Source organism: Cygnus atratus, chromosome 15, assembly GCF_013377495.2.
Source record: "Cygnus atratus isolate AKBS03 ecotype Queensland, Australia chromosome 15, CAtr_DNAZoo_HiC_assembly, whole genome shotgun sequence".
Taxonomy (NCBI): Eukaryota; Metazoa; Chordata; class Aves; order Anseriformes; family Anatidae; genus Cygnus; species Cygnus atratus.
Window position 1 is genome coordinate 15,122,477 of NC_066376.1, and position 17,777 is coordinate 15,140,253.

The 17,777-nt window shown below is 38.4% G+C and overlaps 1 protein-coding gene across 4 annotated transcripts in view; it reads right to left on the minus strand.

Moving 5' to 3' along the window:
- Positions 1 to 17,777, minus strand: part of RBFOX1 (RNA binding fox-1 homolog 1) — an 869,105-nt gene that overhangs the window by 268,077 nt on the left and 583,251 nt on the right. For 2 of the 4 annotated variants that reach the window (XM_035548778.1, XM_035548777.1), the window contains exon 1: positions 5,175 to 5,261. The exons of the other annotated variants lie outside the window; for them this stretch is intronic. In XM_035548778.1, the coding sequence (XP_035404671.1) occupies positions 5,175 to 5,261 (87 nt within the window). Of the gene's footprint in view, positions 1 to 5,174; positions 5,262 to 17,777 lie in introns of those variants that run through there. 4 annotated transcript variants of the gene reach the window in all.

Genomic DNA, 17,777 nt, shown 5'->3' on the forward strand with positions numbered 1-17,777 from the left:
TTCTGCAGGTATTTTATTATACCTGCACTTACTGGTAAGGAACAAAGGCAGGTTAAAAGAAAAAATCTCTTGCAACAGCAATGACAAAAGACTTTCAAAGCTGCCTGTAGCCTCTTGAACAAATGACATTTCACAGAGAATGTATATTGGCTACATTACTTGACCCATGTATCAAAAGAAAAAATTATATATATATATATATATATATATATATATATATATGAAGTTGTATTTCCAGAGCTTTACATATTGATAACAAAGATGTTGTAAGCAAAGTTGTTCAGACCATGATATTGCTATCACCACCACATTACTCCAATTGTATTTCCTATTATAAGCACTCTTGACACAGAAGGGAGAAAAGCTTTGCAACTCATACAGAGGGAGAAGAAATTTTAGATATACTCTCTCAAAAACAGAACATTAAAAAGCAGTCAGATGAAAAGTGAGTGCAGTAGTAAAACATGTCCTCCACTGACTAAAGCGCTGGGAAGTGCAGTACCAGTAATAGGAGACTGTTATCACCTGCAAAGACCGTACAACACAATCAGACCAGAGCAGATCTGCATCTAAGGTAGATCATCTACTTACTGCATTTCAAATGGGCAATACAAACAGTGTAAATAGAAATTATACATTGCATTTCACTAGGTTGTACTCCAAAAACAACCAAGACAAGTAGATACTACTTCAGGCATCACGGGAAGAGCTAAAGCATCGTTTCTATCTGCAAACCATTATTCAAGTGAAAACTACCAAACTACAAAAGCACTTTCAGTACACAACAAAACATATCCACAATGTTATCGAAAACTGGAGGGCCACAAAGTAGGTGTGATTTTGCAGGTAGCCTAACATAGTGCTGTGTACAAGTATGCTGAATTTATTCACTGCTAACATTTCCCTATACAGCAAAAAGACAAAAATTTTGCAGACTGATAAAGATGGAGCTGTGAAGAAGCCTGCACCACTACTTTTCACAGTATATTCTAGGCACTTCTCTCACTTAGCCCTAAAATAAAATGGAACTATCTACAGATTACCACTTTTCCAGTTGTCAGTTAAGCACACCAGTTAACCAGTTATGGAAAACCAGACAGAATCAAAATACCTTAAGAATAATTTAGGTTTAAGTATGATGTACTTAGAAATACAGTAATTCCCAGTTTATTAAAATAGTTAAATCTACAGTCACTTATTTCCTATTTTCCTCTACCTCCCTTTACCACCACACAAATAAATAAGCAAATAAACAAAGAAAAGAGTGTTTTAGCTTAACTGTCTGAAGCCTTGGACAATGAATGTAAACTTAAGCCCTCAGAACTCTTACAGTTTTTCTTGTCACTAATGCTAAAATAAAAGTATACTTTAAAAAATACTGATCATATTCAGAAAAAGACGTTTTCTTAATCTTTAAATGTAAGTAGCCTGTTTTGTATGAAATAGAAGTTTCTCTATTTAACATTTCTATATACTTTACTGGAAAGTCTAATTTCATCTTTACTACATTTTATAATAATAATGTGTATGAAAAACTCTGCTAAATGGAAATAGAACCACCTAAGCCAGCCATTCATAATTTACCATTCAACATTAAAATTTCACATACTACAGTTGTGCTTTTAAAATATCTTACCATTGTCCTAACATATCAAATATGCAGAGCAATTGCAAATATTTTACATATCTATAACACGTAAAGCAATAAAGATTAAGTTAATATGTAGACATTTAACCTCTTCTACAAAACACATTACGTTTCTATGGATTTCTAAATAGTTGCTCTGATGCAGACTTTGTAAGTTTGATGATAAACAGAAGTACATTTCACATGCTTATTCTGACAATGTGTAAGATAGTACAGCAACACCCACCCAAAATTACTGCTGTCAGGGCAATTGTCATGCACCCTGGCAATGAAGATGGATCTTTTTCACTCATGTGACATCCTACTCACTTCACTGTTTATCTGGACATAAGGGTTCCCCTGTGGGAATCAAAGGGCATATCTGGGATAGGAACCAAGGGCAGGATACGAAAGCTTTTACTGGATTGCCACATAATGCTCGCTCTCTCTCTCTCCCTCTCTCTCCCTCTCTCCCTCTCCCTCTCTCCCTCTATTTTATTTTTTTTTTGTATCACCTGCCAAAGAGACAGTAGCTTGATAGCTTTTAATACAAAATAGGCCTTGCTGCCCACAGCATATATAGTCACTGGATTTTTCCTCCTAAATTTTCACCCAGGAGGAAGAACAGATAGGAGAAATATTATTTTTCCTTGATAAGAATGTGTTAATAAATCCTAGCTGGTATAATAACTCATCATTCTAATAAACTTTGTATTTATTTATTGAAAAAAACAAAACACAAGTTTTCAAGTACTATATTTAACTTAATTTGTTACATTTGACATATCTGTAACTTAAAACAAATCCAGTCTCTCTCCAAAAACATACGCATTCCATTCTATGTCTGCTTACTCAAATATACAACCTCCACAAGACAAATACATATCCGCTAATATGTAATTGGAAAAATTACACATGGTTGTTATATATAGTGTTTCCAGAGAGGTATCCATCATTTCTGCCATTTCTTGGTGGTTGTAAGTTCTACACACTGCAGTACTCTGTAACAAGAGGCTGTGTGACAAAAGCAAGCTGAGGATGTAGGATAGAGTTCAGCAATGAATTAAGAAGCAGAGGCTGGCAAAGGCTGTATACACAGCATAAGATAAAATAATATACAGAACTCGAAGGTGAAGAACCTCTAAATACTTCCATGGAGATACCTCCATGCATACTCTCTGCTCCACCATGGAACACAAAAGGTCAAAGCACAACAAAAAAATAGTTCTTCAAATTTCTATGCAATTCTCTACACTGTTTTCATATGCAAGCAGCCTTGGTGTAAATGCAAATCAGAAATCATGAGGAATCCCTAATCGGAAATAACTTCTTTCTGTAAAAACCCAGGCAAGGAAGTAAATTGCAATCTTATAAGCCTCTAAAATGTTAAAACAGTCTCATATTTGAAAATACATCATCATTGTGGCTCTCAACATGTAACCTAGTAAAAACATTTACATAATTAGTGTATCAAGACATTTAAAAAAAATCCATCAAAAGTCTGAACATTATGCAATTATTGCTGAAAAGAGGCTGATAAAGATATGTCTACTAAGTGCCTTTTGCACTATGTATTTTGGATATTTAGTTTTAAATTTTATATACTCAGGTTTACTTTAAGAGACAAACAATAAGCATTCTAGTATCATAAGGTGATTGCAGATACCGTAAGTGTTGATAAAAACTTGGGGTTAAGCCATTCAGCGTTCTACTGTGCCCACTAAGACAATATATTTGTTTTGTTTTCCAACATGCAATTTTCATGTATAAGATTAGGGAGAGGTAGAGAAGAGGGGAAACTGGAGAAGAATCTGCATGAAGAACATTTTCCAGCCAAACCTGTAAATGTACCAATTTGTTTGTAGAACAGCTCTTACTGCTTCACTATATTAGACCTATGGAAACAGAGTAACATAGGCCTGGATATATCTTTCTAAGGAGAGAAAGAAAAGAAAAAAGATTTGAAATAAGGCATCCTGAATTTTCAAAGGGCCCTTTTTTCTAATCTATCTGCTTGGATAATGCGTCCAGAGTGGCATTTTGTAATGACAGCAACTTTCCAACAAATCAATAGTTATTTAATTCCCAACAAGCTCTCAAGTCCATTAAACCTGATTACATTCACCCATATCAGTTGGGTGCAGTTATTTTTCCTACACCAGCACTTAATCTATAACAGGAACTTATGAGAACTTTCAAAAGCAATTTCAACATCAATCAGCATAGAGTGAAAGGCACGATTTGCTTGTAATTATTTATTGGACAGGATGGCACAGGGTCTGACTGAGCTCTAGTGTCTGACCTTCACCCCCAAATTCTAATGGATATGAAGGCTTGCTTGATGTGTGCAAGTGTGCTACCGTGTCTCACTGCACAAAACATAGCATTGGCTTGCATGGGCCAGAAGGCACATTTTTTCAATACCTGGTAAGGGCCACTGTGCTACGCTGTATTTTTATTTTAGAAACATAGGATATTAAGCCTTAAGTGAAGAACATAATTCACAATCTGTATTACCAAATGGACCCATACAGAAAAAAAATGTTTTGTGTTGCAATTCCACCTCTATGCCCACTGTTGTGATGAAGGTGCATAATGAAAATTTTAAACAAATGCCTCTCCTCCACAGTTAATTTGACTGATCACTAGCATGACACAGAAATGCAGTACTACATATTATTCTTTCTTGAGCCTGTTTATGCATAACATCTAACTACTGACATTTATAAGGTGCATAGTGTTCATTTGGGGAATGCTTGAAACTGTTGCTTGAATTCTTTCTTAGTCTTTTTTAATTCTGTAAACAACGGAATAGCTTTTGCTTAAGTAGTATCTATATGATCTATACAAAATTTTGTCTAACATCAGAACATTTCTACTTTTTGAAAAAAAAAATAGTAAAAACAGACAAATCAACAACAGCAACTAAATCAGGAATTGCCAGTTAACTTCTAACACATAAAACTCTCTCTCAGAAGTAGGATCTTGCACTTTAAGGACTCAAAAGAATTAATATAATGTGCATAAATATTCTGTGAAGGTGATGTATTTTTCCATACACAAAAGAAAAAAGAAAACAAAACAACAACAAACCACACTTCTTCATTCAGTGTGATGCATAACATATGCATTAATGCATATTTAACACTACTCATACTTGCTGCACTAAAACACTTAACCTAAACACATCATGGTAAGTTACTTTGTCTTATGATTTGCCGTGGGAATGCTGAGTCCCTCAGAAACCTAGAATGGATAGCAAATCCTCTGCCCTGTGGTCAACCTCGTGAAGCAAAGGCATGAATGTTAAATAGCAGACAAATCAATACAAGCAAATATAGCTCAACTACACCATTTATTCAGCCATGAGAGATGTCAATACACAGATTAGGGTGATCCATCTTTTTGATTTCCTACTGTCTTCTCACTGACTACATGAGAGCTTTTGCCTGTATTAAAAGTGTTTGCTTTCTCAACCATAAAAATTCCAATTATTACTCTAAGTGCACTAGAGTTAAGTTGCTTGTTGGAAGCAGCCTTGCATTACCTGAACAAGTCCAGCGAAGTATGGCGCTGCCGGCAGAATCATTGGCACTCCATATGGATGTAGCAAAACTCCTTGAGACGACAACATGGTTTAAGCGATAGTATTACTCCCACTAAAGCTAAACACATCAATTGAAAGTTAGGGGAAAATCTATATACCAACTTCTTCCAAACTCAGAGCTAGAACCAAATAACTTCTGTCAGGGGCAAAGCCCACATCAGCTGTAAAAAAAAGAAAAAAATTGACGTCAGCAACTCTTAATGTTAAAATTTTCTTCAGAGACAACAGATAGAGACAACAGCTGCAAAGCTAACTCTACCAAGAAAAGGAAGGTGCTATTTTGGGACCATCTTAAATAACATGACTAACCAACTACTCTATACCGTTCAAATTTTAAGTAATAAACACATGCAGATCAAACCCTCCGTCCTGGTCTTCAAATAGGATTAGAATTAATATTCCTATCTTAACTGGCACGTACATGACAACAGTAGCTATTATAACCCATTAAAAAATCAGCTTTGTTATGATTGTTTAAATAACTGTTTCCCTGTGTTTATAGCTGTTAAACAATATTCATATGAGAGTTGAAACTTAAGCCTGCTAAATTCAACATATATTGTTTTGAATCATTACATTTTTCTTCTTTATTTTGAATATTTGAGCTACCTAATACTAGCTAACAACTTCTTAGTGTAAATTATATTTTAATAGCTTTTCTAACCTTTCACATCTCTGTTGTTGCATTTATCATAGCTTTTGAAAAAGAACAAATCTGACCTTTAGAGTATCTCATATCTGTTCTCCAATTAAACTTACAGTCAATGTAAGAGACAGAGTGAAATTTACCGTTTTATCCCCCAAACAAAACAGATTTACTTTTTAATGTACTATTTGGCAGTCATTCTTTTCTACAGCTAATCATATTTTTTACTTTAGACAAAGTAAACTCAGTCATTGACACTTGTTTTATGTGCCATAGATCTTCTATGCAGATATGGTTAATGTCAAGAATTACAATTGAGCAAGATTTTTTTTAAAATTCAATTAAGAATTAGGTGTTTAAAACTTCATGTTACAAGTTAAATATATATCACTCTCTCCTGCAGTCTTTGAATAACCAGGGTGCTTCACATCACCAGGTGCTTCACATCACTAATTTCAGCTACTTGATTTTGTTGCATAATTACTTTTCCAGATAACTAATTACAGACAAGATTTTATGTGATACTCAATTATTTAGTGTCACATTTTGACCATTGTGAAAGGCTTTCAGTAATTGATTCTCATGTATCAAGGCAGACGGGTTGCATGATTTAGAAATCTACCTTAGCAGGTGCATGTTGACCCTTGCTACTAACAGCGTTAGACCATTTCTAAGTTTAGATGTTAAATAGTGACCCTGTATGATGGTGTTTTTGAGAAGCTGCCAATGAGGACAGCAATTATCATGTGATGATGTGATGTTTACCTATCTCCATTTTCTGTTCATAGAATGACTTCACTTTTCTTTTAGGGATAATGCTATTCACACGGATCACCTAACTATGCTCAGCTATTAATCATAATTTTTTTAATATATATCTTTTCTTATTAAGAAACAGAACTATATAGCTTAATTAAGCACACAGTAAACAGACATGTTTTTGCCAAAATATTTTCATAATTTTCAACACTATATCAGTTATTAGCTTTCATAGAGAAACATACAAACAAAATGGGAAAGTATATTGCCTTTACAACTCATTTTGAAGTATTTCACTTCTAAAAAACATTTTCATTCTAACTGCTAGTTATTTGTTTTGTCTAACAGAGTAAGCTACATGGGAAAAGAAAGAGGATTTCTTTCACTTTGCAATGGAGATTATAACATGAATTCTGGAAACTTCACTCAGATGACTCCAATGGGACAACTGACACAACCATGGACCGTTAAATTGCACTGTAAAACACCTAGTCATTTTTGTTAGAAAACCTAGAGAGCAAGACGATTTGTACAGGAAAGAAAAGGCTTAATGGAATCTTGTCTGTGATCTGTTTTGGGACAGTTTGGGCTTGACATTTTCATTAATTATTTTGGCACAAGGTAACATGCTGATGAAATTTCCCAATGACAAAGTTGGAAGGTACTGTGATTACTGAGGATGGTAATAATATTATATAGGAAGAATTGCTTAACCTTACAGACTTGTTAACAGAAATGGGATGAGATTCATTACAAAATGTAAGGTTATGCTTCTGCCAAAAAACAACTTCAGTTCTAAACTTCTCAGGAAAAAGAAAAGGATCTCATTGTTGAAGGACTTTTATCTACTAGCATGATGCAGATATGAAAAGATGAGTTACAGTATTTCTTAAATGTTTCTCAGAGGTATTTCCAATTACGTTTAGTTCTCTTAATTCACATTAAAAAAAAAAAAAAAAAAAAAGATTACAGCAGCTGTAGAGGAAGTCCTTTATGTGTAGTTCAGGTGAATGGAATAACTGTGCTGTAATAGAAAGCTAAGAAAGCTATGAACTGGGGAGGAAACAGTAAGATGAAGAGACTTCTGAAGCTAAGGGCATTCCTGGCACACTGAATAAACAAGGAAAATCTAGTTATGAAAAATATTTTTAGCTTCTATTTATTCAAGAAAATTTTAAAATGCATTTTTGTGTTGAATAAGTGAGGTTATAGAACAGCCTTCCAAATCAATAATAGCAAAAAAGAATAGCTTATAAAAGGAACCAAGTGATATGATGCTAATAGTATTGGTAGCCTGATCTTAACTTACAGGAAGACCCTTCCAGTCCTTTGCAAGCAGTATAAACATTCAAGAATAATGAAAATATCAAGTTTATATCATTTATTGTAGCATTTGTATTCACTACATTTTAGATTGGAATATATAAAAATAAATTTTGAAAATAAACTATAATTACCTGTTTTAATGAAAGGATGCTTTGCTTGCCTCACTATAACAACATGCTTCTAAATGTATAGCCGTATGGCACTCCAAATCCAAGCTCTGACTTTCTGGTTGGGCTCTTTGATGATGTCCCATGTGTGCACCAGCTACCTAAGTTTGCACAAACCTCTGCGAATCAAAACCACAGAAGTACATACAGCTTTACTTGCATCTCCGCCCTGCGCCTGTTCAATTCTGAACGTATGCCAATACAACTATATCAACTTCACCAGTTTATACCAACATATTTGTTTTCATAGTATATTCTCCCTCCCAGCAATACAAAATGGAAATTAGTCTTAAGTTTTACAGTTCACTGTTAGCATTAATGGTCACTCCTGTTTTGCAAGAATACATTGACTACATGAAATTTGACCATAAGGAGTGCTCAGGACACAGAGACCAAACCAGACGAGTATTAAATACGCTAGTAATTGTTTCAGGACCTCTAGCATGATTAAGGTTAAGCATAAGCCTAAAAGTTTTTGCTTAGACAAAGCCAGAATGATCAGCGCTATGCATATCAATCACCGCTCTGAAGCCACTGATGGTGACCGTACTTATTTCCTGCCTACTCCGGTATTCTTACTCCCCCTGAAAAACTGCAGGTGAGAATATCTATTTTAAACAGCTACATAGCTTTCACTTTCACGACGTTCTAAAAAAAAAAGTATAATGCTGTTAGAAAAAAATGACGTTAAGCCATTTTCAGTGTGCTAATTGAGGGCATGATTCCTTCAACTGTTTCCAAACCCACTTTATTAAAAAATTCCAAGGATTTTCTGCAACTGAAAATTGGTTTTAAAAACAAAAGACAGGAAAAAAAAAAGAAAATAGATGAACACTAGTTTTATATATAATATATACACAGAAACATACAATCTTTTGTTTCATTTCTGTAGAATTTTATTAAAAGACAGGGATTATTTATAAAAATGAATACTCAAGGTTCTGAAGTGTACTACGTAGTTTTAAAAATCAGTAGCAATATAAGAATTTTGTCTTGTTGAGATGAACGCTCCCAGCTGATACCACCTGAATCATAGCTAAGAAGTTCATAAAATACACAGCTTTTTAAAACTTAAAGATTATTTTGCCCCAATAATACAATGCATTATTTGACTTAATTAAGAGAAAATGATTATCCTATAGATAAACTGACTGAACAATGAATTCAAAATCTGACAGTAGTCCTGCTATGACCTTGCCTCCTAGAACGAGGCTGGTCCTAAAAAGTGAGCAGTACAGGTCAAGTGTACTAAAGTAGCAGTGGAAGGTCAGCAAATACAAAGGTGAGGAATAAAACAAAAACATCCTACACTTCAGCCCCCCCCCCCCCCCCATTGTAGGCCTGTAAGTCTAATGCCCTAACATCTGTAATCTTGTGTTTTAGCACAGAGCTCTATCTACTAACATGAGTGCTCTAATAGTGACTTTTTAGCAAGTCAGTAGTGAAATCATTTGAGAAGACAAGGAAATGAAAAACACTATACTGTAAGAATACACACAGAAAGAAATAGAGGCATAACTATGTTTGAAAACTAGACTACACATTCAAGGCAGAAAACAAAAAAAGAAAATGATGCAAGAAGTAGCAAAGATTTTATCCCATCTGCATATTGTATCTAAATGATCTATTAGAATGTATCTCTAAGGAGGGCAAGGAAGGTGGTGAGGGCCCTAAGGGGCAAGACGCATGAGGAGCGGCTGAGGTCCCTTGCTTTGCTTAGCTCAGAGCAGAGCAGGCCGATGGGAGGCCTCATGGTGGCCTGCAGCTCCCTCACGAGGGGAGCAGAGGGGCAGGCGCTGAGCTCTGCTCTCCGGGGACAGCGACAGGAAGAAGACAATGGCATGGAGCTGGGACAGGGGAGGGTCAGGATGGGCGTTAGGGAAAGGTTCTTCACCGAGAGTGTGGTCGGGCACTGGGACAGGCTCTTCATAGAAGAGGTCACAGCACCAGGCCTGTCAGATTTCAAGCGTTCAGACAACGCTCTCAGACATACGCTCTGATTCTTGGGTGGTCCTGTGTGGAGCCAGGAGCTGGGCTCGATAATCCTCATGGGGCCCTTCCAACTCAAGATATTCCATGATTCTATGGTGCATTAAACAATGACATGAAACCAAGATATTATCCCAGAGCAAAAGCAGATGCCTATTCTTGCTGTGCTTCAAGATAAAAACCAGCAACATTTATGGAGCCACACTGCCTGGAAACACCAGGTCCCTGCAATGCAGTCATCAGACAATCAATGATGTATGTTCTAATCTGATCCTGACAGAAGTGATCTATTCAGACCATATTTCTGCCAAATAATTAATTCTTCTTAAGGCCTATATCTAACTCAAAATGCTACAAAGAAAGTTTCTTCCAAATGCTTTATAATACCAACAAATGTCTTTTTTTTTTTTTTTTTTACTTCTTTCCAACATTAGGCTGTTTCTCAGCTCAAATATCATAAATAATTCAAGTATCACTTTGGCAACCTCTTCATAGCATATGCTATTTCTTATTTGATACCTTTAAATTCTTCTTTAAGCCTCCTGCTTTCTGGCCACCTTTCCTGTTCTCCAAATGCTCTCCATTTTCTCTTTAAATTTTCTCATGGTTTTCCAATAGAGGAAAACCCAGAACTGGGAGGAGAAAATAGTTTCCAAGTCTCTTGGGTAGTTTTCCATTATTTATAGCAACTTTAGGTTATTGAACCTAAAAAAAAAAAACACATTACAAGTTTAGCACCATACATGCTCTGAAAGAGGTGGTGAGCTGCACTGAATATCACTGCTTGAGATCTTGAGATAAGCTGACCCAGACATTAAATATTGCTGGATGTGCTGGATGGGAAAAGTTGTCCTACACATTTTTTTTTTCTCCCTCTTCTTCTCCTCAGACAGGACTGCTGCCACTTTTATTATGATACTTGTTTTCCAAATGCTTTACTTCTACCTTTATGCTAAAACCATACATGGCCAATAGCTCTCTGAGGGCACCAGATGTGCTGTCCAAACTTGAACCCTGTCATCAGCTGCTGCCATTATTCCACTCTTTTAATCCAAGCTTCAAGTACATGTAAAAGCTCATTTGTGCCAGTTCTCCAGCCAACTCCAGTTATACTTAACAGTTGAACTAAAATACAACATGGATATATTAGTGACTTTAAAGTATAAAATATCACATATACTAATTTAAGATTTCTACTGTCCTTGAAATACAAATATGACCGATGCAGTCAGTCTTCCAAGTTTATTGAGCATCTCAGTTTACACTAGCATATAGAGAAAGGATATAGAAATTGTTTAAACTGAGAGAGATCCTTTTTGAGTACGTGGAACATTTGTATTTGGTATTAACACACTCTTCTAAACATAGAGTTTCTATCTGAAAGAATAAGCTCATTCATCTGCAGCTAGTTTTTTAATTTGGTCCCAAGAGCTCACATGATTTTTCCCAATCTGAAAGCCAACAATTCTTCAGCTGTACTGAAGTTTAACCTTCTGGCTTCCTTTTTTTCCTTTTTTTTTTTTAATTTTTATTTTTTTTAATATACAATTCAATGTCATGCTTGGGGTGGGGGGAATCTGCTTTTTTAATGATGACAAAGCACTTCAGACAGAATCACAAGCAAAAACCTAGGAAGCATATTTGGGAATCAATTTTTAGTCCTAGAAAAATCATGTCTTTCAAACTACAGGGCAACTGGTCTTAGATTTGAAGTACAACACATCAGCTAATCTCGACTTCTGAGTACATGGTCAGTCCTTATTCTTTGGTTTGATTAGCTCCAAACATTGTCTTTTCCTGTCAGAGCTGTGCACTGATTGACTCACTGCTCTAGTATCTCACTGACTAAAGAATGGCACATTTACTCTGTAATTTGTTTGGAATGCTCCCACAAAGATCACTTCTGCTTTCCTTTCCTGCGCTGCCCCACAATGTCCCTTTACTACCTCAGCAACCATAAGGCACTTGTCATCACCTTCGAGGGCTCACTTCATCTTACTCCTACCCTGCCTACTGCTGTGAACTATCGAAAGATCTGTTTCTTTTTCATATTACCTAGACTGTTACTCTCCTCCACCTCCTAACTGTACTCAAAATGCCATCAATGCTTTCTCCTATAATTTTCTGAAATCAGATAAAAACTTCTTGTAAATGTTTACAAATGTTCTCTTTCAGCTCACAAAACCTTCTCTTGCCAGAATGCCACACAAAAGCATTGACACCGGACTGATAGATAAACTGAATGCTGAGTAGTCTGATGACAAATATCCCTGCTTCTCTGCAAGTCACCTATATATTTGTATCCATCTATTGTATCCTAAACTGTAAATCCCTTTTGAAGAGAACTGTCAGGTACAAGGGGATCATCACCTATGACAATAATATAAAAGAACAAACACACACAAAGGTGTAAATACATGTAGCATCACTTTTTAAGAAATGTGATTAGGTAGGGATTTTTGCCATAAATGCTTTTTCTTCTACATCCTTAGAAAACATCAGTTCCTTCTCTGACTAGATTGCTACTAGACAGACACATTTGTCTCTCGATAGTCAGTAAACAGAGTGATTTACCATTCACTGAGTCATAAAAATTCACTTCCAATACGTGGCAATATATTGGAGGTAATACATGTATGGCAAAGAGAGGAAGGAGGGGAAAATGCGTTAAGGAATGCCTCCATGGCTGGACTTCACTTTAGCCCCTGCAGAAACCTGATGACCTGTCATTATCCGTATATATCATGGAACAAAACTGGAGAACGATCTGTGAGCTATTAGTCTCTGGGATAGAAAAAAAGCTATAGGTACCTTTTGACTTGTGTTTTTCGTATGAATTAGGAAAATTCTGAATCACAACCAGGTTTGTCTTTTTGTATCAGCATTATCATCAAAATTAAAGCAGGATAAATCCAGGAACTTCAGTTATTTAACGTGCTGGGCGTTGAACTAGGAAGAAGGATAATAATAGACTATGCATGAAATGATGTAGAATGTTAACCACCTTGTAAAGCTACAAGAAGTGCTCCAGCACAGTGGCGATGCAAGCCATACAAAGTGCAACTCCTTCAATAAAGAATTCTGAGGTCCTGCACAATTCTATCTGTTTAAGTTCCCCTGCTCATCTCATCCTCTCCTGCATCAGTCAGAAAAGTTGGCTGCAGTAGTGGAGGAAAAAACTATTGCTTTAACTACCAAGAGTTGATTTTGACATGCATACATTACTACTTGTTCACAAGACAGAAGACATGTTGCAAAAGTCTTTAATATACCTATGTCTTTATGAGCGTTGCATTGTTTTCATTTCCTTCTGGAGTTCTGTAACAGCTGTTACTACATAGTTCCTATCATTGGATATTGTACCAAGTCGGTTGCATTTTCAATGTTCAGGAATAATCTTTCCCATGTTCACTTCAGATATTGTTCACCTCTTTGCTCTTGTATTTACCTACCATTTCTTAAAAAGATGTATAATAGTTCAGTTGGAAGACACCTTTAGAGATCAAGTCCAACCGCCTGACCTCTTCAGGGCTAACCAAAAGTGAAAGCATATTAAGGGTATTATCCAAATGCCTCTTGAACATTGACAGGCTTGGGGCAACAATGACCTCTAGGAAGCTAGTTCCAGTGTTTGACCACCCTCACAGCATTTTTTGACTTTTATTTTTTAAATAATCCCCAGTCGGAACCTCCCCAGGTGCAACTTTGATCTGTTCCCCTGCATTCTATCACTGGTTCCCAGGGAGCAGAGACCGGCACCTCCCTCTGCACTTCCCCACCTCAGAAGCTAGAGAGCAGTGAGGTTACCTCAGCCTTCTAGAAGTTGAGAATCCTCTTAACTAGATGAAGTTAAGCAGTTTTGGGTAGATTACATTTCATACAGAATTTCCCTTGGGTGTGCGTTCATTTGCAAATACAGAGCAGCAACAAGAAAATATATTTTTCCTTCCTTATGAGGAACGGACTGACTTTTAATCAATAACCACTTTTAATGAATGCTATTGATATACCAAAGCAACGCCATGATAGATCATCCATTTCACACAAGATGTTTCCCAATGCTTGAGCATATGAGTCTCACTCAGTATCTGCTCATGGCTGTCTTGTTGACACTAACAAGCATAAGACAGGATCTCAGAAATATAACAGTGTATTCTAGAACAATGCACACAAGACACCTACTTGTCACTGTCATCTATCAGGCTTTGGTTGTGTGGAGATGGCAGATAGCCATGTGTTTTTATTGCCAAATCTGGTCAACTGAATTTCTCTTTATTGCTGAAGTCAGGTTGCTCTTCACTACTGCACCACAGGAAGCTATGACTTCTTGGCCCCAATTATCACATTAATTATTCATCAAAATACACTTTTCATTTGCTTCCCTTGGGAACAGCAGAGTATCACTATGAGGATCTTTCAATACAACTTCACCCCCTTAATACACACAGGGTTTGCTGACAAGTAACAGCTACTCATTCCCTTGAGTAAGGTTCATGTTAATAGGACTGCATGGTGAATCATGAGATGGTATCAAACCATGCCTCCTGCCTGTATAAATACATCATTTAAGCACCCTCCTATGCCAAGTGCAATGATTTGATTGCAGAAACCAGCATAGGACAGATCTCCTAAGTAAGCAGCATACCTTGGAGAAATAACCTATTCGAACTCACAAATATTAAAGCCCCTATGCATCTTCAAATGGATCAGAAGGAATTGCAGTTCAGAACTGGCAAGTTTCATATTCTCTGGAAATAAAATATCAGAACTTGATGGCATTAGCTGTAATGCAAGCTATATTCATCTCAATTCAAGACATCAGCAATGGTGTGTAAGTACTGAGGTTTAGCCAAGAATCTAGGAGCACCTGAAACAGGCAGGATTTGGCTGAAAGAATTAAAAGGCACAGCTGATGAGAAGTTTGCTTCTAATCTAAAGATCACAAAGTTAGAGCAGCTGAAAAAAGCTTTCTTATGTATGAAGACAATTCAGTCTCGTAGGTATCCCCTAATGCAACTGTTTGGACAGACACTTAATCCCATATTCAGCAAATCAGCCACCACTCCTAACCTCAGTCTGATGTCTTACAGGTAGCAGCTGCACATGGGCTATGCAGCTAAGAGGCTGCATACCATAGGAACACCTGACTGTTCCTGAGGTATGTCAGATATCTTCTGCCCTTAGTCAGAGGGTCTGTGGCTGAGGCCAGGTCAATGTGAGTGCAATTGCCCTGGTACCCTCTACAAGCACAAAAGAAAACTACTTTGTAGAAAAAAGAAATGTTTCCTGGATCATGCTTCCACAAATCTTCTGTGTAATACAGTAAATAAATCCCACCTTAAAGAATCACATCATGTGTTTTCTTTTCTACCCTCCCCCAAGATCCATTAGGTAATTTCCTGCTTATTCATTATACATTCCAGTCCTCAGTAACTGTTCTGCCAAACAGGTGATTTTCTACAGCAACCAACAGTGGATACTGAATTCATATGAACACTCTATTTCTGATGTTCTCTCTCACAGCAACGTCCTCAGGGGGACACTGCTAATCCTATGTGGATTGTGCTGCTGATCAGAGTAACAGAAAAGGATAGAATAAGGACTGAAGAACAGAAAACCATAACACTATTGTATCAATGCCAAATGGTAACGGCCCTTCCTATCATCCACTTAATTTATTGGTCAATTCCTTTTTATGTTAAAAAGGAATAAAGAATGATGGTAAAATAAGGCCAAAGCTCATCTGGAGCTCAACCTGGCTACTGCCGTTAAAGACAACAAAAAATCCTTTTACAAATATATCAATGCGAAACGGAGGACTAAGGAGAATCTCCATCCTTTACTGGATGCAAGGGGAAACCTAGTTACTAAGGATGAGGAAAAGGCTGAGGTGCTTAATGCCGCCTTTGCCTCAGTCTTTAGCGGCAATACCGGTTGTTCTCTGGATACCCAGTGCCCTGAGCTGGCGGAAGGGGATGGGGAGCAGGATGTGGCCTTCGCTATTCATGAGGAAATGGTTGGCGACCTGCTAAGGAGCTTGGATGTGCGCAAGTCGATGGGGCCGGATGGGATCCACCCGAGGGTACTGAAAGAACTGGCGGAGGAGCTGGCCGAGCCGCTTTCCATCATTTATCGGCAGTCCTGGCTATCGGGGGAGGTCCCAGTTGACTGGCGGCTAGCCAATGTGACGCCCATCTATAAGAAGGGCCGGAGGGCAGACCCGGGGAACTATAGGCCTGTCAGTTTGACCTCGGTGCCAGGAAAGCTCATGGAGCAGATTATCTTGAGGGTCATCACGCGGCACTTGCAGGGCAAGCAGGCGATCAGGCCCAGTCAGCATGGGTTTATGAAAGGCAGGTCCTGCTTGACGAACCTGATCTCCTTCTATGACAAAGTGACGCGCTTGGTGGATGAGGGAAGGGCTGTGGATGTGGTTTACCTTGACCTCAGTAAGGCTTTTGACACCGTTCCCCACAACGTTCTCCTCAAGAAACTGGCTGCTCGGGGCTTGGACTGGCGTACGCTTCGCTGGGTTAGAAAACTGGCTGGATAGCCGGGCCCAGAGAGTTGTGGTGAATGGAGTCAAATCTGGTTGGAGGCTGGTCACAAGTGGTGTCCCCCAGGGCTTGGTACTGGGCCGGTCCTCTTTAATATCTTTATCGATGATCTGGATGAGGGCGTCCAGTGCACCCTCAGTAAGTTTGCAGATGACACCAAGCTAAGTGCGTGTGTCGATCTGCTCGAGGGCAGGAAGGCTCTGCAGGAGGATCTGGATAGGCTGGAGCGATGGGCTGAGGTCAACTGTATGAGGTTCAACAAGGCCAAGTGCCGGGTCCTGCACCTGGGGCGCAACAACCCCAAGCAGAGCTACAGGCTGGGAGATGAGTGGTTGGAAAGCTGCCTGGCCGAGAAGGACCTGGGAGTATTGGTTGATAGTCGGCTGAATATGAGCCAGCAGTGTGCTCAGGTGGCCAAGAAGGCCAACAGCATCCTGGCCTGTATAAGAAGCAGTGTGGCCAGCAGGTCTAGGGAAGTGATTGTCCCCCTGTACTCGGCTCTGGTGAGGCCGCACCTCGAGTACTGTGTTCAGTTTTGGGCCCCTCGCTACAGGAAGGACATGGACGTGCTCAAGCGAGTCCAGAGAAGGGCGACCAAGCTGGTGAGGGGTCTGGAGAACAAGTCTTATGAGGAGCGGCTGAGGGAGCTGGGCTTGTTCAGCCTGGAGAAGAGGAGGCTCAGGGGCGACCTTATCGCTCTCTACAGTTACCTTAAAGGAGGCTGTAGAGAGGTGGGGGTTGGTCTGTTCTCCCACGTGCCTGGTGACAGGACGAGGGGGAATGGGCGAAAGTTGCGACAGGGGAGTTTTAGGTTGGATGTTAGGAAGTACTTCTTTACCGAAAGGGTTATTAAGCATTGGAACGGGCTGCCCAGGGAGGTGGTGGAGTCACCATCCCTGGAGGTCTTTAAAAGACGTTTAGATGTAGAGCTTAGCGATATGGTTTAGTGGAGTACTTAGTGTTAGGTCGGAGGTTGGACTCGATGATCTTGAGGTCTCTTCCAACCTAGAAATCTGTGTCTGTGTGTCTGTGTCTGGTCTTTATAATCTCACCTTCACTTAGGTTTTAATCAAACACCATAAGTGCCTTTGGTGTGTAC